General features: G+C 48.0%; 1 protein-coding gene and 1 long non-coding RNA gene across 2 annotated transcripts in view; one reads left to right on the top strand and one right to left on the bottom strand.

Annotated features, from left to right (window-relative positions):
- Window positions 1-24,563, top strand: part of CALN1 (calneuron 1) — a 484,125-nt gene that overhangs the window by 90,817 nt on the left and 368,745 nt on the right. Inside the window, exon 2 of the mRNA XM_047838694.1 lies at window positions 7,533-7,653. Within this exon, the coding sequence (XP_047694650.1) occupies window positions 7,533-7,653 (121 nt within the window). The remainder of the gene's footprint in view (window positions 1-7,532; window positions 7,654-24,563) is intronic.
- LOC125154398 (uncharacterized) lies at window positions 17,304-20,361 on the bottom strand. The gene is made up of 2 exons (XR_007147784.1): window positions 20,070-20,361; window positions 17,304-17,449 (listed from the first exon to the last, which is right to left on the bottom strand). It is a non-coding gene; the product is annotated as an uncharacterized LOC125154398 (long non-coding RNA).

Raw genomic sequence — 24,563 nt, 5'->3', positions numbered from 1 at the left:
CTCACTTCAAGCGCAATTTGTTACGTTCGCAATAGAAAACTAACTCAACCACTTTGGAGAGCAGTTTGGTAAAGCCTGTGTGATATTTTATGTAGGTCTCTGGGCGGAAGAAATGTTGGCAAATATATACAAAGAGACACACACGAGGATATTCCCCGGAGCATACTTTGACGTCAGTTACATAGTGAATAAACAAATTGCAACATATTTATACAGTGGAAAACTATGGAGCAGTTAAAAATAAATTAGGTGTATATACATGGATTTGGACAAATCCCTAAAATTTAATGTAGAGTGAAATGGGCACGTTGTAAAAGCATACGTGTGGTGTGATATTATTTATGTAAATGTAAAGATGTACACAGCAATACTATAATATATTCTATACAGTTACTAGCAAATGTAGGGGAATTTAAAACATGGATGGGAAGGATGCATTTCACGGTGGAGGGGAGGAGGTGGAGGAATGGGAGAGGTGGGCAGGGCATCAACATAATCTTATTATTACTGTCAAAAAAAAAATCTTTGCCAAGTAAGGTAAAATATCAGCGTCTATTCAATCTGAGTGGTGGGTCCGTGCACGCATGATGTCATTTGCTCGATTTTCTATTTGCTTGAAATACTCTTTATTGCCATTAATGGAGATTTTCCTTCTGCTACTATTTTGGGTTCTTTGCTTTGCAAGGCCTGCCCCTTCCCCAGACCAGCTTGCCTCTCAGTATATTGTTTTCTGCTTTTTGACCTGATATCGCCTCACCTACTCGGATGTTTTCTTATGAATTTGCATTCTCATTTCATAGGCACCCTGCTCTCTTTCTTGTTTGTGAGGACGTAACCAGAAACCGTAAAATTGTCCTCTTTCTTGGATCCTATCACCGTCGACAGTATGTTCTTTGCTTTACATCTTCTTAAAAGTGCTTCCTCCTGTAATGATGCAGACTTTTCTTATGCAGACCCCCACGTTGGTGTTTTCTGCTTACTCATTCCTGTCGGATTTGGGCTCGATCCCAACTCTGTTTGCCAATTGGCATGCCCCTGCAGATCTTCACAAGGGAACACAATTGTTTTCTAAGTGCTTAGTCAAATGCCCGGTGTCTGGCTGGCATTCATGTGGCGCATCTTTGCTGGAGGAAGATCGGATCTTCTCGTCTCCCCGTTACTGAACTCCTGGGCTGTGAGGAGAAGACGTACATTTCTGGGGTGTTTCTGATCTCCTGCATTTCTTCCTAAATCAAAAGCAAGACATGAAAAGCCATAATCCACCTAGCTCTTTGCTCCTAGGGTCCTTCTCACGGACACCTGTGCCCGCAGCGAATTTCACATCTCCACGTGCAGGGCCTGTGCCCCCAACCCTCCCATTTCTAGCCACGTGGCCTACCGGGAGGTGTGATCCTTGAGTAGCTGGAGGTAAGGGGGTTGCTGCTTCCCAGTGGTGCCGAGGACAGCGGGGATTTGACCCAGGTTGCTTAAAAAAAATTTTTTTTTTAATGTTTATTTATTTTTGAGAGAGAGAGAGACAGAGTGTGAGCAGGGGAGGGGCAGAGAGAGAGGGAGACACGGAATCGGAAGCAGGCTCCAGGCTCCGAGCTGTCAGCCCGGAGCCCGACGCGGGGCTCGAACTCACAGACTGTGAGGTCATCACCTGAGCTGAAGTCGGACGCTTAACCGACTGAGCCACCCAGGCGCCCCGACCCAGCTTGCTTTTAAAAAGCAATTCCCACGTAGTCCGGAAGGGAGATAGCCTGAGGTCACGGTTGGCCATTCCCGAGCCCCTGAAATAGGAGAGAGTTTGGGTAGCCCCTTGTATGCCCCTTGTATGTTGGGCATTTGACTAAGCGCTTCTAAAACAATCGTGTTGCCTCTTCAAGATCTGCAAGGGCATGTCTCCTGGCTGCACAGGCCGCTCTGGGAAGTCCGCAGTCGATTCCGTGCTCACCCCAGGCACCCGCAGAGAGCGCAAGCTCCAGCTGAGGTCTTGTCCCTCCTTTCCAGAGTCCGTCGAAGACTTTAATAATTCTTAAATCCTTTGAAAAAGTTTCAGAGACAAGGTAAAATGCCTTTCTCTAGATTTCTTCCCTCCCCCCCCCCCCCATGTCTGAGGTCCATTACCAGAACCTATACGACCTAAATAAAGAGCAGTGCTTCTCAAACTATTCGTGGGGAAGGATTAGTTCGAACATGAAGTCACCTGGTCCCCTCCTCAGATGTGGGGACAATGCTATAAATTGCTGTAAAAATTTCTATGCTGTCTTTCAATTCCTGTCCTTATCTCGGTGCGGACCAGCAGTAAGCCGTGTTCAACTGGCAGTGGTCCACAGGCCACACTTTGAGGAGCCCTGCAGAATTACATTTTGGTGCAGAATTTGTCCCGAGTAATAACATCAGCCCACAGCAGCGTGCCTGAGTCTTTGGGACGGTAGACAGAAACTTGGAAGGTGTATCAGTCTGGGTTCTCCAGAGAAACGTAACCAGTAGGGATGCCTAGCGAGATTTATTACAAGGAATTGGCGCACCCGGTGATGGAGGCCGAGAGGCTCCACGAAAGGCGGTTGGCAAGCTGGGGACCCAGGAGAGCCAATGGTGTCAACGCCAGTCTGGGTCGGAGTCTGAAGGGGGGAGAAGATGGTGTCCCAGCTTAGCAGTTAGGCAGAGAGAACGCATTCTCCCTTCCTCTGCTTTTTTGTTCTCTTCAGGCCTCCGGCAGGTTGGATGTGCCCCCCCCCCCCACCTTGGGGAGGGCAATTCCCACCCCCCCGCCGAGCCTACTGACTGAAACGTTCATTTCATTCAGAAACACTCTTACAGACACACCCAGAATAATGTTCAGTCAAGTTGGCACATGAAATTAACCATCCTCGACGGGCATCATCTCAAGTCGATGTGAGTGGGTCTCTTCTGCTTATTACTCTGCCAGGAAACATGCCAGTTCCTTGCCCCTAAAAACAGGAGCCGCTCCTTCCTTCCTCTCTCCCTCTCTCCCTCCTTCCGTCCACCTCCCTTCCTCCCTCCTCCCTTCCTTCCACCCTCTCTTCATTCCTCTCTTTCTCTCTCTCTCTCCCTCCTTCCTTCCTACCTTCCTTCCTTCCTTCCACCCCCTCTTTCTCTTTCTCTCTCTCCTTCCTTCCTCCCTTCCTCCCTCCCTTCCTTCAACCCCTCTTCATTCCTCTTTCTCTCTCCCTCCTTCCTACCTTCCTTCCTTTCTCCCTCCATCCCTCCCTCCCTTCCTTCCACCTTCCTTCCTTCCTCCCTCCCGCCCTTCCTTCCTCTCTTCATTCCTGTCTTTCTCTCTCTCTCTCTCCCTCCTTCCTTCCTCCCTCCCGCCCTTCCTTCTACCTTTCCTTCCTCTCTCCCTCCCTTCCTTCCTCTCTTTTTCTCTCTCTCTCTCCCCTCCTTCCTTCCTTCCTTCCTTCCTTTCTTCCTTCCTTATTTTTAATCTTATTTCTAGTATCGTGAACACATAGTGTTATGTTAGTTTCAGGTTTGCAACATAGTGATTCAACAATTCTACACATTACTCAGTGCTCATCAAGATAAGTGTGCCTTTGCTCCCTTTCATCTGTTTCACCCTCCCCCCTATACCCACCCCCTTTTTAGCCTCCTGATACCTTGCCCTTGAGGTGACAATGAAGCCAGCCTCCCCGGTGCCCAGGAAGCAGACTCATCTTCAGTTCTGGTGCTTTCCATTCGAATAGCTCCTCGCTCCTGATACAGTTGGCTGCTTGCTGAGAGCACGTGGCATTGGGACCCCCCCCCGCCCCCGCCCCGTGCTCTGCTGTTCACACACCAGATCCCTCAGCACCCGGGTGCACATTGCCATTCAACTTCTCTCTGAAGCTCGCCCTCTGCCGGGTCCTTACTGATCCCCTGTTAATAACCCAGCGTGTTTTATTTTCAACCTACTGAATCCGTGGTCTCTTTGCCCTGCGTCCTGCTTCATACAGTCTTCAGCAGATAATCACTGGTATTGTTGGGAGTATGTCTAGTATTAAACCCAGTGCTTTCTGGAATTTATCTTTTTTCACATTTACAAAAATACTGTTCGGTGTATATCAAAACCCCATTTTTGCATAGGAGGAGAGTGCTGCTGACAGAGGTTAGCAACTTACCTCCGTGGCCCATAAGGGTAAGAGCTAGAATTTCAGTCCCAACCCTGGATTTGACCAGAAAGTTCTGACTCCTTACCATGAAACTGCACTGCCTTACAGAAAATACAAAAAAAAAAAAAAAAAAAAAAAAATTGTCCATATGACATACCGTCAAATTAATATCTCTCGATGAATAAAATTGCCACTGAAAAAATATTTCTTGGAAAGAAGGATCCATCTTCAAGTTCCGGTGCAGGATCGTGTTTGTCTCTGCTGATGAACTTGTGTGTATTTCCCTTCCTTGGCCAAAGAGACCAGCTGAAAGCTTGGGTTTCCCCAGGTGGCATGGAGTGAAATTTAGTCTTTAATTGCGGTGGCTGTTTTTAGCTTCCTTGGGATTGTATTTATTCCTCCCTTTCTTGAACACGACTCCATTTGTCCACGCGCAGGGTCCACTTACATGTTTCCTTTCCCCACGCTACGTGGAGCGGTTGGGGGCGCAGGCTGGGCGCCCTGATTGAGCCTACTTTTGCAAGCTGCTTTTTCCAGAAGCAAATCATGTTGGTCTGTCAAATGGGACTCACTGGTGGCCAGTTTTCTCTGCAAAGTGCTCCACATATATTCTGTGACTGAACCTGGGGAGGGGCTTGGGTTACATCCGACCGAGTATAACCTTGTCACTGTGGCTGGAGGCATTTGTGTGGTGCCCCCAGAGCCTCAGACAGGCTCATAATGGGCAGATGTTTATAAAACGCGGACGACCTAGAATGATGGGCGGTGAAAGGGGAAGGGGATGTTTTCTGCGCATGTGCTGGGCTCAGCGGCCGGTGGGGGGTGGGGAGACTCTCCCCGGGTGGTGAAATTAGTGTCTTCCCATGTTTGTACGACTTAGAAATTAAGATAACCGCTGATAAAGCCGACTGGGTCCTGCGGCCAGTGGCGGGAGGGAAGCTGAAGCCAGTGTTGGGAACTAAGCACAGCCCATGGCCCTGTCCCCAAATTAGGATCGGCCCTGGCAAAAGGGCGGATGCTCCTACTTCAGACACCTGATTCTCACTTTTCACTGTGTTTGGTCTGAAAATCTTCGCTCGGTGAAAAGAGGAGATGGTAATTGAAGTGTTTGTCCAAGAGAAAGCTTCTTGTATTGAACTTCTTTTAATGTTTATTTTTGAGAGAGAGTTGGAGGCGAGGGGCAGAAAGAGAGGGAGACACAGAATCCGAAGCAGGTTCCAGGCTCTGAGCTGTCAGCACAGAGCCCGACGTGGGGCTCAAACCCACAAGCTGCGAGATGATGATGACCTGAGCCAAAGTGGGACGCTCAACCCACTGAGCCACCCAGGCGCCCCAAAAGATTCTTGTTTTTTATGTGTGAGGATAGATTCAGCTGCGAGGTATAAGTCTGACTTCTAATTAGCTGAGAATGTTCCCCTTGTAATTGGCCAGTGTAGACGTGCTTTGTAACTAGCATCCTGCCGTTCGTGATTGGCTGGCGGATGTAGGTTTTGTTAGCCGGGGAGGGGTGAGTGTGGTTTTGGAGCCTGATGGCTGGCTCTTGCCTCAGCCGTGTGTCTGTTTTACTTTTTGGGGACCCAGAACATTTGTGAGAGATGTCCCGTCTGTTACGATGAGTGAAAAGTACCTTTGAGAGAAATCGAGAAATCAGGAAGTGTGGCCTATTTTTCAGGAAGATAATTAATTCGTTTTTAGACATCTTGAGTTTGAAATGAGAGTTTGACATCCGGTGGAAATGTCTGGTGCTTAGCTGACGCGCTTAGTGGAAATAGCACTAAGAAGGCCTGTGTTCTAGAACTGATTCTTCTGCTAACCGGCTCTGTGTTCCGGGTCAAGCCCCGTAGCCTTTAGGTGTCTCGTTGGTTAGTTTGTAAGTCAGCGGCTCTCAGCCCAAACAGGGACCTGCCGGTGTGTACTCTGGACTGGAGAGAGGGTGGGGTGTGGGTCCTGCAGGACTTGTCACTTGTCACCGGGTGTCCCTGGTGCCTGCCGGCTCCAACCTCCCACGGTTAGGACAGTTCTTGTCACGAGTGTGGGTTTGAGGGGCAGCAAGGCTGGATGTCCTGAGCGGTCATCCTCAGAGACGGGCGGGGGGGGGGGGTCTTCCTGTAAGTTATAGCTTGTACCTCATCAGTGCCTGGAGGGCCCTTGGGGCTGCTCCGTCTTATCGTACAGGTGCAAACCGTAGTAAGAAATAAGACTTCCCAAGTGGCTTCTCTGGAGAGTGAGGGATGTGTGGGGAGAGAGCTCAGGAGTTATCTCTCTCCCACAGAACCCTGGCAGAGAGGCCCTCACCTCTGCTTGAATGCCCCCAGGGGTGGGGAGATCACCCCTTCCAGTGCTGCCCAGTTCACCTTCCCGGAGCTCTGTTAAGAGGTGTTCTTTACTCACAGCCTGTAATGGACTCCCCGTACTTCCTACCTGTTCCCTAATTCCACTCAAAGGGGGATCCGTCCTCTTAGCCCCCTTTCCAGATAGGGGAGCACAACATGTGTCCCAACACGCTCAGCGGCTCCCTCGCCGTGACAGAGAGTCGTGTTCTCTGTGCTGTGGAGAAGCCCACCTTTCTAGCTGCCTTGTCTTTCTCTTTTGCACTTGCTCTGTCTCCCTACGCTGCCTCTTTCCTCCCTCTTCCCCTAGCCTGTGTCACACTGGTGGGACCTCTTAAGCCCCAGGGCCGTCTTCTGGGCAGAGGAGCTTTGCTGGTCTAAGGGACGCAGTAATTCCCTGTAAGATTCTGGAAGCAGCTTTGTTCTGGGACACTGAGTGCCACGCGCCTTTCTGGCAGGGCGGGTGGCGTGAGCGGCGTCCCAGAGGGCTGCGCTCATGAGCGGCTTTGACCAGCAGGTGTCTGCACCCAAGCCTGGCACGGGGGCCGCTTCTCCCAGGTGCGGAAGGTTGTCTGTATTTACTTAGGGCCTGCCGTTTCCCACCCGATTCGGGTGCTGTGTGAGTGGCTCATCTGCTTTACCTGGGAGAAGTCAAACCCCTGGATCTCCACACGGTCACAGCTGAGACGCCCAGTCCCCGGGGAGCCCAGCATTTCTGGGATGTGCGTTCCTTAAGGAGCACCAAAAAAGTTTCTCGGGCCAAGTGAAGGAGCAGGGAGGCTTCTTCTTTGCCTGGAGAGGACGAGGATGTGATGATGACATGATGTCCCACGGCGTGCCAGGACCGCACGGTTCCAACTCACGAGTAAATCGGGACAGTGAAGTAGCATGCAAAGCAAAGAAAGCGCTAGAACTCGGGGTCCCTGGGGACTTGTTCAGGCCACGGGGACCCTGGGATGTTCTGACTTGCCCTCTAGAAATGTGATGGTTCTTTTAAAAGTGACAACCGGCCATCTGAAACCCAAGGTGGTCCTTTCGGGAAGGAAAGGAGGAACGGACGGTGACCTCTTTCTCTCCCCACTCCCGCTTCTCTGTGAACAGGGAGAAGATGCCTTTCCACCATGTGACCGCTGGCTTGTTGTACAAGGGGAATTACCTCAACCGATCCCTGTCCGCGGGCAGCGACAGCGAGCAGCTTGCTAATATCTCCGTGGAGGAGCTGGACGGTAAGGAGCCCGCCCTGTCTGGGAGGTCAGCCACCCGCGGGAGGCATCTGAGGCGACTGTGCGTCTACGGTGAAAGCGCCAGACTCTGGCCACCCGTTGCGGCCAAGTCTAACGGTGGTGCGAACGGGAATGGGCTCAGAGATGAATTCTGCATAAATGACTTCTTTGTGCGGGACGGATCTCGTTACTTGGTTTCTTTGTACATGGACTGGGGGGACAGCCTTCAGCTCCCAAAATACATTTTCCAGTTTACGGAATCTTGATCACCAGTGGCGTCGTCATTTTTCCATATTGTCATTTACGCAGGGCCCAGCTGTAGGGGAGGTTTTAAGCCCTGCTAATGGCTGTCTCTTGACTTGGGGCCATGGTGCTTTGAATCCTGCCCAGATCAGAATCCTCTGGAAGCCTAGACATGGTGGGAATGGACAGCAATTATTTTAATTGCCTCTGTTCCTTTGTTACACAGTGTAGTCCGGGGTGTTCAGGGCAGGGATAGGGATGGGAACACCATGACTAAATTCATCCTGGGACCGTGCCCTGTCATCTCCTCATTGGTAACCCCCTGATTCAACAGCAAAATTACAAAGAGGAAGAAGGACTTTATTTCTTCGAGAATCGAAAATGTGGTGGAATCAGCCAGATGTTCAGCTAGGTGTTACATCCGCAGTGGCCGAGCCAGAATCCGCTCTCCCCGACGTTTTGGGATGCCGTGTTCCTTGTGAACACCATTTTAAAGCATGGAGTTGACATTTGCTTTCTAAAGAGACGTCAGAGTTACCCCCGATGGCCCACCTATTTGCTTTTAAGTGACATGGTCTGACCAGCGTGCTGTCTCCGTGCAAGAGGGGCACCTCACGGCCGTTACTCGCAAGAGGAAGGCGGGGAAATCCAGCTCTGGGCCAGCGAGGCCCAGCTTGCTGCAGACTGGGCAGGAGTGGAGGAAGGCGGAGGGACAGGGCCGTCTGATAGCCTTTCCTGCTCTTGTCCATTTTGATTGCTTGCTCATCTAAAAGACTGGCTTATTTGTATCAGTAAAGGCGGCAGAGGCTGGTGGGTAGGGTTCCCGGTGGGGGCATGTGACAGGAAGCCGGAGTGACAGGAAGCAGAGCCAGGCTCGCCCCCGTCTGGACAGAGGCTGGTGGCAGGAGAGGAGAGCAGGACCCTCGGGGGATCTCCTCGGCTTCAGTTGGCCAGAGGACGTTCGGACGCAGAAGCAGGCAGTAGAGGCCTGACTGCCTCCAAAGCCAGGTGACCATAAAGAAGGCCAAAGCTCAGCTAGTATGTTGAGCGGGACCCAGGCTTCCCCGGACCCCCGGGGATTCCGCTTAGGGAAGTGGTGCATTGATTTGGGGGTGTTTGCGTTTGTGTTTAGTTGAGTAGGTCCCTGGGCTCAGTCATCAGCAGGAGGAGGAGCCTTCCGTGAGTAGAAGCCATGAGATCCGGGCAGAAAGTCCCTGTGTTTAAAGGTGACTCTTAAAGAGGTCGAGATGACTAACCAAAGGGCGTTTGGAAATCACCTGTGGCTCTCACAGATCCTGGCTTTCCCTTGCCTTTTCCCTTCCCTCCCAGCGTTGCTCTGAATAATCAAGAGATGATTTCTCCTTAGAGCATCGGCTTTTTTCTCTGTTAAATCTGGGCCACTGCCAGGGCACACAGCTTTTCAAGAGGACTGCGGGCTGGATTTTGCCGTCCCCCCCACGCCCCCCACCCCCCACCCCCAGGGTGGCCAGTGGAACCGCTCTCCGTGTACCTGGGCAAGTGGCCTAGCTCAGGAGCGTGTTTCACTCAGCCCCAGGCAGCCGAGCAGGGCTGAAAGGTGCCTTCTCAGCAGGCACGAATAGCAGGGAGAGATTCTAACAGCCCTCAAGCCTACATGGGCAGGCTTAGCAGTGGGGGCCCCGCGGGGTCCCTAATGAAGTCCAGCCAGACTTTATAGCCTGAGGCCTGAGGCCAGCTGCTGAAGACACTCTGTTGTCCTTCAGGAGGGTAATCCAGCTCTCAGCTTGGAGAAGGGCCATTTATTTTCTGATGGAAGATTCCTTCTACTTATTTACTTTTGGCCAAGGTGAACCCTGAGTTATGACTGCTCATGCTTTATTACGAGCATCTTGGGGCTCCGGGCAGGGCTGTGCAGATGTGCACTGAGGGTAGAGCCAGCAGGCAGGGTCTGAGAACCAAGCGCAGGTTGGTTCTCGGGGAAGGCACCTTTCCGAGGCTTTGTCTGTTTGCTGTTCTCTGAGCCCTAAAGATCTGTTTCCTGTTGCTCTGGGCCACTCATTTATCCTCAGAGAAAACATGGCATTGCACAGGGAGTTGATGTGTTGGACACTGAGGGGAATCAAAGCTTCCTTTGTGATCCATTAGTTGGGCACCACCTTCCCTCACTGTGCCCCCTTCCTTACCCCGTGGCGGCTGCAATCCCCCGCTTACGAATCGCCGAGGGGACAGGTTCCCCTACCCGGCTACTGTTTATCACCCGGGATAGAATGTCCCTTTCCTTCAGTGGGAGGGACAAACTCGCCGGGTCCGTGAGTGGTTACCTTCTGAGAAGAGGTGTGAAAAGAGCCACTCACCATGCAGGTTATCTCCAGCTGACATACACTCTGGAGAGTTTCTGTTTCTTCTCTTTAAACAAAGAGAGGGAGTCATGCAAACCTGCATGAAGTTGGCCAGACTGGAGTTGGAAATCACCTAACAAACAAACTCAGCGGTGATGAATTGGTGGAGACATTCATTCATTCATATTTAATTCATTTGTCCGTTCTTATTTATTCATTCATGATAGGAATGTTTACCCGAATGCTTTCTGGGTACAGGAGGAAATGAAATAAGTATAATATTCGTTACCTATTCCCAAGGAATTTGCAGTCTACCCAGGGAATTTATGTGCATTCAAAATTTATTAGCAGTATCTTTTTAAAAAAATATTTATTTATTTATTTTGAGAGAGAGAGAGAGAGAGAGAGTGCACACGCATGAGTGGGGCAGGGGCAGAGAGGGAGGAAGAAAGAGAGTGAGAAAGAGAGAGCACGAGCGGGAGAGGTACAGAGATGGAGAGAGAGAATTCCAAGCGGGCTCTGTGCTATCAGCTCAGAACCCCACATGGGGCTCGATTTCATGAACTGCAAGATCGTGACCTGAGCCGGGATCAGGAACCTGACGCTTAACCAACGAAGCCACCCAGGTGCCCCTATTAGCGATACCTTGCACTTTCAGAGTGTATCATGTAAAAGTTTATTAGGTTTACCAATTCTAATTTTGTGAAAACCATTTTCTTGATCCTATTGACTGACTAATCTTACGATGCTGCTGTCTTAATCTTTAAATTTACCTCTGTCTGAATTCATACGTTTTCATTCATACATGGCATGAGTATCCATTGTATGTCAGTATACTTCAATTTCTGTATCCATTTCATTCATGATGGATATTTGGGTTTCCCATTTGGGGCTGTTAGGATGTAATCTGGCCACTGTGAAATGTCTGAATGCGGGTATTTCGTGCCTTTCGTTCTAATGCTACATTTTCATTCTTTGTTTTCCACATCATACATCTCTACTCACATCATTTTATGTAGTCTGCATTCCTTCTCGAGTTTGTCTTCTACATCATTGACTTACTTGTCTATAGTCATGAAGAAAATTTTTTTATTACTGCCTTTAGAGCATATCTTCAGTTTTCTGGAAGTTTCAGTTTCCTTGAAGCTTAATTTTACTTCAGTAGTCCTCCTTCCTTTTTCTTTTTCTTTTTCTTTTAGAGAGAGAGAGAGAGAAAGAGGGTGTGTGAGTGGAGGAGAGGGGCAGAGGGAGAGGGAGAGAGAGAATCTCAAGCAGGCTCCACGTCCAGCATGGGGCCTGACCTGGGGCTCGATCCCACGACCCTGGGGCCATGACCTGAGCCAAAATCAAGAATCAAATGCTCAACTGACTGAGCCACTCAGGTGCCTGCCTCCTTCCTTTAAAAAACAAAAAACAAAAACAAAAAACAAAAAACCACCCAACTTTGGTTAAAATAGAATACAGGGAAGTATTAATGCACAATTCAGTTATTATTGAACATGAACATTCATTCAACAACTACTGAGGCTAAGGAATGTAGTCTTGTTAGCACCTTAAAGTATCCCTGAGGCCCTTTCCAATGCCTCTTCCTCAAAGACAACCACCAGCCTATTTCCTCTCAGCGTTTCATGGTGTTTGCATTTCCCTTCATCTCAGTGGGGCCAATGCCATGTCTGTTCTTTTGTTCCCAGCCTCTTTTCCTCAACATATTTGCGAGACTCAGCCATGTTTTTGAGGATAGCTGAAGTTGATTCATTTTCACTAATCTATAGTATCCCATCATCTATAAATATGCCACAATTATTTATCTGTTCTATTCTCAGTGGGTATTTGGGTTGCCGCCAGCTTGCAGCTATTAGGGTATAATCGGACCATCCCCCTTTTTTGTAGTCTTAGAATGTGCTCTCCTCATGCCTCTGACTTCTTGCCTTCCTGGGGCCTTATTTGTTTATTCTCTCTCAACTCTTTGTCTTATTGAGAACAATGTGGACACAGTTTGTGAAAATCTCTTCTGTGTCTTGTCACGATGTATACAGAGACACATCTATATACAAGCCTTTCCTCCACGTCTTCCAGCTGATGCTACCTTTACTGCCCGTTAGAAGATGTTTTTCTAGGGTCCCTTTTGCTCTTTTCTGTTCTACTTTGTGCCTCCATAAAGTCCTTTGCGGGCCCAGAATCTGGGAGCCAACAGGGTTTGTAAAGAAACTTTAGTTTCTTTGTTTTGTCTTCACTTTATCTTGAACCTGGGATAATTTTCCCCTTGGCAGCCCCAGCTGGAGAGTCCACTTTGTAGAAGCCACTCATCTAGTCCATGGCTTTTTTTTTTTTTAATGTTTATTTATTTATTTATTTATTTTTGAGAGAGAGAGAGAGAGAGAGAGAGAGACAGAGACAGAGACAGAGACAGTGTAAGCAGGGGAGGGGCAGAGAGAGAGACAGAGACAGAATCCAAAGCAGGCTCCAGGCTCTGAGCTGTCAACACAGAGCCCGATGTGGGGCTTGAACTCACAAACCACAAGATCATGACCTGAACCGAAGTCAGACACTTAACTGACTGAGCCACCTAGGCGCCCCAAGTCCATGGCTTCTGAGTGGAGGTGGGACCTTTGGTTTTTGTTTCTTTTTTAATGTTTTATGTATTTTTGAGAGAGAGTGCAAGCTGGGGCAGGGCAGAGAGAGAGGGACAGAGGGTCTGAAGCAGGCTCTGCGCTGACAGCAGTAAGCCCGATGTGGGGCTTGAGCTCACGAACCGCACGATCGTGACCTGGGCTGAAGTTGGACGCTCAACCGACTGAGACGCCCAGCTACTCCTGGAGGTGGGATCTTGTTTGCCGCTACTCCTGGGTTTGCTTCCTGTGCCACAGAATTATGTAACTCCTTTGTTTCTCCCTTGTCTTGTTCCTCTTCCTATTCCCAAACTAGTATCCAGCACTCAGTGATCCCAGGTTCACTCTGGCTCTCATCTTCCCCCCAAATAATGCAGGATGGGACATAGCAACCCATAGCTCTTGCTGCTCCTGGAGAGTAGGGTTTCCTGATGAGCTTACAAAAAGGGGTGCTGCTGGGCTGGGTTTGGATTGGGTTGGGGAATAGGTCACCATGGAAAACAGTTGTCGTGAACTAGGGAGTGACCGCTTCCTTTGCTGGGCAGGTAGCCTGTGGGTCGCTGTTTGCAGGGGCAAACAATGGCGGTGAGTCAATGTCCTCCTGCCGTAAGTACCTCTGTAGTTCCCAGGGTGGGTGGAAATTGCTTTTCTCCGGTTTCTTTGGTGTTGCAAACAGTGAAGATTCTCCTCAACTCCTGACGTGTGTATGCATCTCAAAATTAATATTTCTGGGGATGTGCTCTTATCCACGCTTTGGGGGCTATTTTAATTTGAGTTTGGGGCGCTACTCTCTGTAGCACCTGGCGGTGCTGCTTACACCCCTGGTTTTGACGTGTGTCACTGCTTTGGCATCCACGTCGCTGGCTGGCCCTTCGCCTGCATCTTCTCTCCCTCTTTGTCTTTTCCAGTGTTCCTCGCGTGCCCCTCACCTTCTGCCCACTGTAGTCCCCTGGGGTTGTTTTTTGTTGTTGTCCCCCCAGACACCTATGTGCTGATTGCCTCGACGTGCATATCTTCAATCCCTGCCTCTCTCCTGCAGTTTAGATCTGCTTACCCATCGTCCTGTGTAGATGCCTCACGTGTTCCTTAAGCTGCAGAGATCCAGAGCCGAATGGATTTTCTTTTTTCTCCAAAACTGCCTCTCCTCTGGAATTGTTCGCAGGAAATTATGTCACATCATACCCAGTCAGCTACAAAAGTAATCTGGGAACCATCCTTGATTCGTCTTTTTTGCTCACCAACCCCCCCCCCCCACGTGTAATTGGCAAAGTCATGCAGATCTTGACTTCTTTCAACATATCTCGAAACGATCCCTTGCTCTCTGACCACATTGCTTTTGTCTTGGGCCAGGTCCCCACCTCCCAGACAGCTGTAGTCACCAGGAGTTGGTCTCCTTGTGCCTCGTCTAGAGTGTCATTCATGTCTCAGTTCAGTTTCATTTCATTGGAGGGATACTTCCTAATCATGCACTTGATTAGGTTATCCGACTACTTATAACTTTTTTTCTTCTTGGCCTACAAATATATTAGTATATACTTTTAATATTTCTTTAATCTTGGAGAAGCCTGTGTGGCTCGGTTGGTTAAGTGTCCAGCTCTTGGCTTCAGCTCAGGTCATGACCTTAGAGTTGGTGAGTTTGAGCTCCACATCGGGCTCCGTGCTGGCAGTACAGAGCCTGCTTGAGATTCTCTCCCTCTCTCTGTCCCTCCTTTGCTTGTGTTCTCTCTATCTCCTTAAATATATAAATAAACTTTAAAAAAAGTTTCTTTAGTCTTTAAAAAAATTTTCAAATCCATAGAGGTTTGGAAAGTAAAGTGAATAACTGTATGTCTTCATCTAATTGTTAATACTGAAGCATTTGCTTTCTCTCTGTCTCCCTTTTTTCCAACACACACACACACACACACACACACACACACACACACAGAGGCATGCACCCAATTTTTTTCAGTTCTAGAATTTTAATTTCTAAAATTAATCTCTAAAATTAATTTCTAAAATTAATTTCTAAAATTCTAGAAATTTAATTCTGGGTTCTTTTTTGGAGTTTTCATTTTTTCTGCTGAAATACTCATCTGCTTACTCATTGAAACAATATTTTTCTTGAATTATTTGGACAAATTTTCCTATATTTATAGTAGCTCTTTAAAGTCTTTATGTACTTAGATCCAACATCTGGGCTCTAGGCCATCTTGGGATTGGTTTTTATTGTTTTTCTTTTTTTAATTTTTCTTTTTTTTAGATTACGGTAACACTTTCTCGTTTCTTTGCGTGCCTATTAATGTTCGTACACCGGACACTGTAATGCTATGCTATGGAGACTCTGTGTTCCGTTATCTTTCTCTGAAGAGGGCCGATTTTTGCCTCAGGAGGTAGTTCAGGTACTACCTGACTGCTTTCAAGTTGTTTAGGTTTGGTTTTATGCTTCTTCAGGGTAGGGCTGTGGGAATCCCAACTGTCTCCCAAGCCCCTCTAACTTGGCAGGGACTCAGCCTCCAGACTGTCTTCCTTGTGAGTCTCATCGGGGCTTGGCTTTAGGTTTTGATCACGTGGACCTAAAGAAGGCCTTTCGAGTGTGTTCTTTATTCTTGTGTCTCAGCTGGATGCCTGGGGTATCGATGAGGTTTTTTTCAGACATCTGGGATTGCTTCAATTCTAGCATTTCTTTTCTCTTCTCAACTCCCAAGAAGCTGCTTCCTGGTAAGTCTGGCTTAATCTCAACTTACATGTGGGTAGTCCAGCCTTCGGCCAAGTATTCATAGGAGACCCACCTCACCTGCAGGCTTCTGGGGCTTTCTCTCTGCAGCTTTCTTCTCTCCGCTGCCTTATCCCATAAGGTTCTCGTGCCTTCAGCTACCCCAAGTATGAACTGGGCTTGGGAAGCGGTCCCCAGGTGGAGAGCTCACCTGGTCAGTTTCCCTTCTCCCTACACTTGTAGTCTTGCGCTGTCCATGGTCTACTGCCTGGAAGCAGCTGCTTTCTGTATTTTATATATTTTGTTCAGTTGTGTGGTTGTACATGGTGGGAGGGTTATTTTTATACCAGTTACTTTATTGTAGCAGAAGTCTGTTGTTGATAATTTAATTTTTTTTACTCAGACCCATTAAAGGCAATTTTCAACCAACATAGCACTTACCCTTACCCTTTTCATTTTTGTTTATAATTCCTTTTTTTTTAATGTTTATTTATTTTTGAGAGACAGAGAGACAGAGCATGAGCGGGGGAGGGGCAGAGAGAGAGGGAGACACAGAATCCGAAACAGGCTCCAGGCTCTGAGCCGTCAGCCCAGAGCCCGACGCGGGGCTCGAACTCACAAACCGCGAGATCACGACCTGAGCCGAAGCCGGACGCTTAACCGACTGAGCCACCCAGGTGCCCCTGTTTATAATTCTTAAATGGCTCTCCACAGCCTACAGCTGTGTGAACTTTAGTGAAACAAGCATACGACATCTCGAGGGGCCTGGACCCTTCCTTTTTTTAAATTAAAAAAAAAATTTTAATTTGTTTTATTTTTTGAGAGAGAAAGAGAGGGGGCTGGGGAGGGACAGAGGGAGAGAGAGAGAGAGAGAGAGAGAGAAATCTTAAGCAGGCTCCGTGCTTAGCATGGAGCCCACCACCTTGAGATCATGATCTGAGCTGAAATCAAGAGTCGGACGTTCAACCCCCTGAGCCACCCAGGTGCCCCCCAGACCCTTCCTTTTTGTCCGCTTGACTCCCTGCTTTCCTTCCAGATGGTTCCTTGCCACCTCAAGATCTCTCCCGCTTCTCTGCCTTTGTTCTAGCTGCTTCTGTCTACTGGAACCCATCTTTCAAGTTGCAACATTGGTGGTGGTCACCATCATCATAATCACCCGAGCGGAAGTTTATTGAGTGCTTATTCTGTGCTAGGAACCGTTCAGAATGCTTTATATGAATTAACACCTTTCATCCTTCCAGTAATCCTCTGATGCAGGTATTATTATTAACTCCATTTTGACAAGTGTGGAAGATTGAGACTCGGAATAACCTTGTCCAAGGTTGCTAACTAGTGTGTGCAGATTGTCACCTGGCTTCAGAGCCCATGCTGGTTAACTTTTATGCTAGGCCTCCTCTTTCCTGCTAGATGAGACCCTTTTGTGCCTTCCCTGCACCTTCATGTCACTATCGTGTATATCACTGCCACCGCTGTGACACATGGGTGAGAACCTGCCTGATTAATCAAGCGTGCAGTGGGCGGAGAGATATTTTTAAAGCTCTGTGTGAGCCCAGTGTGCTCCTCACCGAGAGGTGCACTGCAGCCTGGAGAAGGCTGGTGATGGGCATGATTTCATGCCAGAATGGGACCGGGAGCTCTGAAGGACCCCTCCCCACCCCCACCCATCTGGTCCATCATATATTTTCTTGTAAAGAAGACTCCCATCCCTCCCTCCCTTCCTTTTTTTTTTTTCCCCCTCCTCTCCTTTCGCTGGTTGATTTAAAAATCCAAGAGGCACACCCTACTTGCCTTTTTGGAGACACTTCCTTCGACAGGCTTTTCAAGAGGGGTTTTAAGGAGGCAGAGACATGACTGTCACAAGAAGAGAAACTCGCAACTCTTATCGGAGAAGGCTGATGGCTCTGCGTTCTCTCTTCCAGAGGAGGCGATAAAACCTACACAAAGAAGCACATCATCCAACAAGAGTGGGAGTACCAGAAATGCAGCTCGGCCCCCAGAGCTGGGAATTAGCCTCACCACCTGGGTCTTTTATCTACCAACTCGACCTGCCTTTGAGCCTTGAGAGGGAAGTCTCTCGTGGCGAGTCCCCGAAGCTCTGTTACAAGCAGAGCCAAGGAGGGATTTCTCTGATGGTAGCTGCTTCCCAGGGCCCACTCCTTAAAGGGACAATTGCTTCAGTCATCTTAGAGGTTCCTGCCCCTTGTTCTGAAAATGCATTTTGGTAGCTGCATCCAAGAAAGAAACCTGAGTCCCGATCCTGCCACTTTCCTCGCATTCATTTGTAAATTTCTGTGCTGCCTTGCTTCCAAATGGGATCTAGACATCATATGATAAATGAAGAGGCAAACTGCAAAGGCTGTCAGAACAGAAGTGGGAAATAAAACTCCACATACAAAGAGGAAGAAAAAAAAATGACAGCCCCTTAAACTAATGCAGTTACTATGAATGAGTGTGAAATTTAGCTCTAAGCTTCCAACTGGTTGGGGCAGAGAGGCTACACCTGTTACCTTATTCCAAGGATGGCGTTAAAGTGCCCCACTGGAAGAAGGATCTTCTCTCTATTTTATTTTTTAAATGCTTATTTATTTATTTTGAGAAAGAGAGAGAGAGAGAGAGAGAGAGAGAGAGAGTGAAAGCATACGAGCAGGGGAAGGGCAGAAAGAAAGAGAGAATCCCACGGGGCTCGATCCCATGGATGGTGTGAGATCATGACCTGAGCTGAAATCAAGACATTTAACTGTCCTCATCTGTATTTGAAATAGGAACCCTTTGGCCCATAATAAAAATACCCAATATGCAAGTCTTTTGTATTATTTCAGAGATGTTGGTGGCTACCAACTTTTTCTCACCCTCACATTTCTGAGGATTTTTTTTTTATGCATTTCCACTAGTAATAGTGGCTTATGATGGTGGTGATTCTCAATGAAGGATGAAGGACTGTAGACTCTCCAAATGCAGAGAGACGAGGGAAGGTTGTAGTTTAAAAAGTCTTCCCACTGGCTGATTCTGAGACCCGCCTCCCCCCACCCCCCCCCCCCCCTTGGCAATAGAACATGTTTCTCTGGTTCCTCCTCTGGAGATAGTAGGCAGAAGCGATATCTTGGTATGAAAGTTCAAGAGCTGGCATCATAAACCATGACCTTGACTTGGAGTATTTGAGGAACAGGATCTAGCAACCATTCATCTCTCTCGTAAAATAACCTTGATACTGTTTCTGTGGAATCTTCCACTTTCAACAGAAATGCATCCTAACAGATCTCCTGAGGTAATTAAACCCCGTGGTGCTTCTCCACATAACTAAGTAAGATAACCTGTTGAGTAGAATTGTTCAGCATTATCCATCTGGATGCCGAAGGGAGTTTGCCAAAACTCATCATTTTGATGTTGGCTCCATTGATACTGAGCTGTTTTTCCTGGTGGTAATTGGCTAACAGCAGGTTCAGCTGCTTCCTGGGACTACTCAGGGATGTGATATTAGCAATATGTTCTAGCAGGGATGGCTCACTGGTCTTTCCTCTTCACAGTGGCATCGAGAGCATCTCATCTAAACACATCTCCAAATCATTTAAAAGCAGGTGCTGAGCTGGGACACAGCCATTTAAAATACAATTTTTTTTTTGCTACCAAGATGGTCATTTCTACTTTCTCTAACTCTCAAGCCAGAAGAACACTAAATTTACATTGAGACCTGAATTATTATATTGCTGTGTGGCAAATACTCCAAAAACATTTTTAAAAAGCCCTCCAAAACCCAAGTCTCTTTTCAGGATCAGAAAATTCAGGCATGGCATGGACGGCTGGTCTGCCTAGCACCTTTCAAAATGTTGGAGTCAAGGGGCGCCTGGGTGGCTCATTTGGTTAAGTATCTGATTCATGATTTCAGCTCAGGTCATGATCTCTCGGTGGTGGGATCGAGCCCCACGTTGGGCTGCATGCTGGGTATGGAGCCTGCTTGGGATTCTCTCTTTCCCCCTCTCTCTCTGCCTCTCCCCTGCTCGTGGTCGGTCTCTCTCAAAAATAAATAAATAAACATTTTTTTAAAAAAGGTTGCAGTCAAGACGTTTCCTGGGACTGCAGTCATCTGAAGGCTTGATTGGGGCTGGTGAATCCAATTCTAAGCTCATTCACAAGGCTCTTGGCTGGACACCTCCCTCCCTCCCTCCCTTCCGTGAAGGCTTCTCCATAGGACTGCTTGAGTGACTTCAAAGCATGGGCTTTGCCTCTTGCTAGCATGAATGATCATTTTATGACCTTGTCTCAGATGTCCTATTTCGTCACTTCTGCCATATATATTCATTAGAAGTGTTAGAAGTGAGTCACTAAATACAGTCCACACTTAGGGTAAGTGGAATTAGGCTCCATCTTTGAAGGAAAGAATTACCAGGTATATTTTTTAAACCACCAGAGACCATATAGCTTGGAGATGGTTTCTAGCTATTAAATCAAAAGCTAATGAAATGTATATAGAAAATTCTAAAATCACAACAGTTTCTTTATGCAATGAAGAAGAGAGGACCGGTGGTCATGGTTATAAAAATAGGAATTAAAGCCTACCTGTTCTTGACGGAGTAGGGTCTCGGGAGTCCCTCAGCGCTGGGTTCTTATCCCAGTTGTACCACTTAGCAGCTCTTCTCCAATATCACTTTTTCCCCTAATAGCAGAAATTTTAGCTGGACCTGTGGATGCTGGCATAAAGACTACATTTCTCAGTCTTCCTTGAGAGCTAGATGTGGCCATATTAGTAAATTCCAGCCAATACGATGTAAGCAGAAGTGACATTGGGCAACTTTTGGTGCATGTTGCCTCTTCTTTATCCTTTCTTCCTTCTTCTTATTGGGATGGGAAAGTCCTCATCTGACGCCATGAAGACAAAGAGTTTCACCACGGAGACCAAGACAAAGAGTTCCGTGGAGGCCGGAATGCAGAGCCGGAAGGAGCCTGGGTGCCTGACAGTGGTGAAACAGAGAGAAATCCACTTCCACCTTGTTCCTCTGGCACTCAGATCGGAACCTAAACTCCCAGAATCAGCAGCCATACGACCACAGACGAGTAATCCAGTCTCTAAACCCATTTCCAAGTTTTAAATTAGCGCCTAACATGCAAAACTGCTTTCAAGAGTCTCCTGCTTACTGTTTTTGAGGAGGAAGCACTGTTGGTAAGGATTAGGTTTGATGAGTCTGTAATTTCAAAACATCGCAGGTTTGCCCCTTTTCTCATGTATGTATTGACTGTATTTCAAACTCATCTGTTGAAATTCTAAGAGAAGAGGCTCAGCAGGGCGAAAGGGGGTAGAGCCAACAGGGCAGGCGGGATGGCAGGGACCCTAGAGCCCTCTAGGAGGTCATTGACTTTGGGTGGGTTTGCCTGCATGTTGAGGGCAGTGCGCATATACACCATGTTTATCCCTATGTGCAAACATGGTCAAAGTCTAGGCGCACAGCGATCGCTCAGAAACGCTCGTTGAATGAACGGACGCCAGGTCTTGTGCTACGAGAAGTTTGTCCCAAAGCGAGCTAATTGTTCCTGATTGTTCGCTCTCTAACAAGAGTGGATTGGGGATGATCTGTATGGCGGTGAAGCGTGGTTGATGATGCATGACACATAGGGACCTGTGACTTACTGCAGTGCTCCATGAGGTTTGGCTTTTTCACCGGCACGGTGTAGATGACAGTATGTACTTTCCAGGGATGACGTAGACTGACACATGCAGAGTGAATTACTGTTGTGTATTTCACACGTGCCCAATACATAGTAACGGCAGTAGTAATTGTTGCTGTCGTTGTGTTGACGATGTTGACCGTGGCGGTGGTGGTAGTGGTAATGACAATGACAAGACACACCCAAAGGATGGTCACTTCCAGGTTAGGGGCAAGGTGGCTCTTTAGAGGAAAAAACAGACCACTAGCCAGAATCCTGCACAATTATCCTGGCGGGACAGGCTCACTTCAGGATGTGAATGTCCCTAATTGGAAAGGCCTATCAACGTGGACATCTCTGGACATCCCATTTTGATTCTCTATGTCTTGGCTGTAAGCCCCATAGGGACACCTTTCCTACTCCTTCTGCCCCACCCTCAGCTCTTTATCTTTCAGAGACCCTGCCCTCATTGGTGTAGAGGCAAGAGTCTAAATTGTCAAAGGATGGAGAGGAAAAGATGCCGAATGATGCTAGCTTTTCAAGCTCGTGTTATCCTGAGAGAGAGAACCAGGATCCCATAAGATCTGGGCTTTGATGTGAGAAACATCTGTGGATGGCTGAAAGTTCAAGCCTTTCAAGTCCTCACTGTGATGCTCCCAAGGATCAGGAGTGAACATGACAGAAATTTCCTTTTAAAAGAAACTGATGTGTCCCCCAATGCTTATTTCCATGGGTTGGAGCAGAGGTGGTGATAGGAGACGGGGAGCCTGAAATCATGGCTCAGTGACCAGAACGCACTCCCCTTTGGGAGAGGTTGTTGTCAGCTCTTTGAGTTCAACATACTGGAAAGCAGATTTTCATTCCTTCCTCTCTGAAGTGGGAAATTGTATAGGACTAGCGATGGTTTCTGGAAATGGAAGAGCCCAGTCATCAGTTTTTCTGGGCGTGGCTCCTGTGAACATTAGCATCCCTGGTTCCCGCTGTGTTCCCTCTGCCATCTCCTTCTTATGCCTTCAGGGTTCCGGTCACCTTATCTGGTTAAAATTCAAGGCCGTTTTTGTTTTAATGTTTCTTCCAACTTCAGGATTAACGGTTTGTTTGGAACACTAAAGTTTTATGGTGATGGTGAGCACAGAGTAATTTGTTTTCTGTAACGCTGCTAAAACAAATGGCCCCAGGACCTAAAGTAGTGGTGGTCTAGAGAGTTCGCCACTGTTTTCATGCTCAGGTGTGGGAATGGTTTCCTAGGCTGGTGCCAGCCGACTATACTTTGTGGGTTATTACCCTGCTGGTACCCAGTGAGATGAGCCTCAGGATACGTAGCTCACTGCAACCCTCTGGGTGGCCATTTAGCGTGTCTGCATAGAAGCATTGCAGGGAGGACGGGTCCTAAAGTTCTCGGTCTGGTGCCCCCGAGCAATTTGTAGGTGACTTTAGAGAGCTCAGTCTCTCTGCCATCTGGCACTCAGGTGGGGAGAGGTGAGGGAGGGGCGTCATGGGGACAGGCCTGAGAACTCATTATTTCCTGAACCTCTGTGGGACCTGTCCTCAGACACTGGTGTGCAGTTTCTTAGCCAGCACCTATTGAGGCTGCAAAAAACTTCTGAGAGTTTCAAGTGCATGATTGATCGTGATTTTGTGCTCCTCTCTGTAAGAACTCTTCACAGGTGCCATTCGTTTCTGGGAAAAGTGCCGTGAGCTGACTGCTGAGTTCTCTTGCCAGATTTTGGAGACCCTGTATGTGCAAATTAAGAAATGTGTTATTTCAAAATTTGACTCCTTAGTGACTGCAGTTAGCTTAGGGGACAGATTTATGAAGAGCAACGATGGTCAGGCCAAAGAATGTTCTAAGTCAGGGGCTTTGAGCTTGGGGTCTGTGTATCTCCTGGAGCTTCGGAATATTTTGTGTGTTTACGCGTAGAGCTTTCTTTCTGGGGAGAAGATCGACAACTTTCGTCGTATTCTTAAGGGGCTTCAGCAAAAGGGTAAGAGTAGTTGCTAATCCCCATCTGGTGAACTGGGCCATTAGGATCTTATTTTGTTTGGCTTGCTGTGGGAAGACTGGGCATGGTGTTATCATTGTGTGCTAGTGAGGTCCTATTTGTCTTTGCAAAGATGGCGTTGGCTGTGGTGTGAAGAATGGACTTGGGGCGTGTGGATCTAGAGGCTGGGGTACCCACAGGAGCCCATTCTCATAGTTAGGGGAGAAACAGTGGGGACCTAACCTCAGCAAGTGGCAGTGGGTTGGAGAGACGCGGGCTTGGGCATTTACCGGTGCAGACACTTGACCGTGTTTATGTGATCCAGTGTAGTGCTCATAGGAGCTCTGGGAGGGATTCTTGGCCCTGTTATACAGATGAGGGGAATTATGTGACAGCGATTACGTTGTTTGCCCAAGGTCGCACAACTCACGGTTGGTGGGCTGAGATCTGTACTCTGCGTTCTCTGACCCTGAAGCCCATACCCTTCCTTAACTGCCACGTTATACAGTCTCCACCACACCAGGTCTTGACGTGTGGGGGTAGGGCGGGCAAGAAGGACAAAGAGTTAGATGTTTAGCTACCTAACTAGTGAGGCGCAGGTGCTGCTGGTCACTGAGGCCGGGGAGAAAGGAGTTTGAACAGGATAGGAAGAAGATCATGAGAACCGCCAATCATCCCAGCGGCCGTCCCGATGGCCAGTGGGCCCTTGAATGATGAATTCTGGGGCTCAGTATTTAGCCGGGAGAGAGAGATTTTGGAATCTTTATGATATTCAAGTTGTGGATCAAGGAAAGTGGGCCAGAGATGGAACCTCAAGACCCAGCAGGCAGTTAGGCCTTTGATCACAGGTGTCGCTGGTGGCCAGGGTACTGGGGGTACCACTTCTCCCGTCAAGCTTCTTTATGGCCTCTGGCTGTGCTTACACGCCATGTTTAGTCCCCTAGCTCTCCTTCGTATTCTTAAAAGCCAAAATCCTCTATCAGCTGGGAGGACTCCGAGTTGAAAAATAGGTCACCTATTTGTGCTAAGTTGATTTGCTTTATTGAGGGACAGTGCCCCTCTCTTTCTATTAGTTTGAGTCACAAACTTGTCTAAACTCCTTGACTGTCTTAGAGTTTCCAAGAAGTTCACTCTGGCCCTTGGCCACGCAAAATTTTTTTTTTTCAGGGTGTCCTAGAAATAGATTGTAGTTTTCCCTGCCAAATACACCTGCCCGGCCAGTCGAAAAGGAGTTGATGGAACCAAACTAGAAAGGGAGAAGGATATTTAAGAGGGAAGGGATAAAACGGGGTCTTCTCTGTGAATCTGGCGTCTGGCCATCATTTTATCCCTTATCAGGGTGGCGCGTGCACGCGCGTGTTTCTATGTTTGTATGTTTGTGTCGTCGCGTCTGTGTATGTTGATGCGATTGTGTTTATATGTTTGTGTG

Source organism: Prionailurus viverrinus, chromosome E3 (genome assembly GCF_022837055.1).
Source record: "Prionailurus viverrinus isolate Anna chromosome E3, UM_Priviv_1.0, whole genome shotgun sequence".
Lineage (NCBI taxonomy): Eukaryota > Metazoa > Chordata > Mammalia > Carnivora > Felidae > Prionailurus > Prionailurus viverrinus.
Note: the sequence above shows the minus strand (reverse complement) of the source record. Positions and strands in the feature narration are given on the sequence as shown.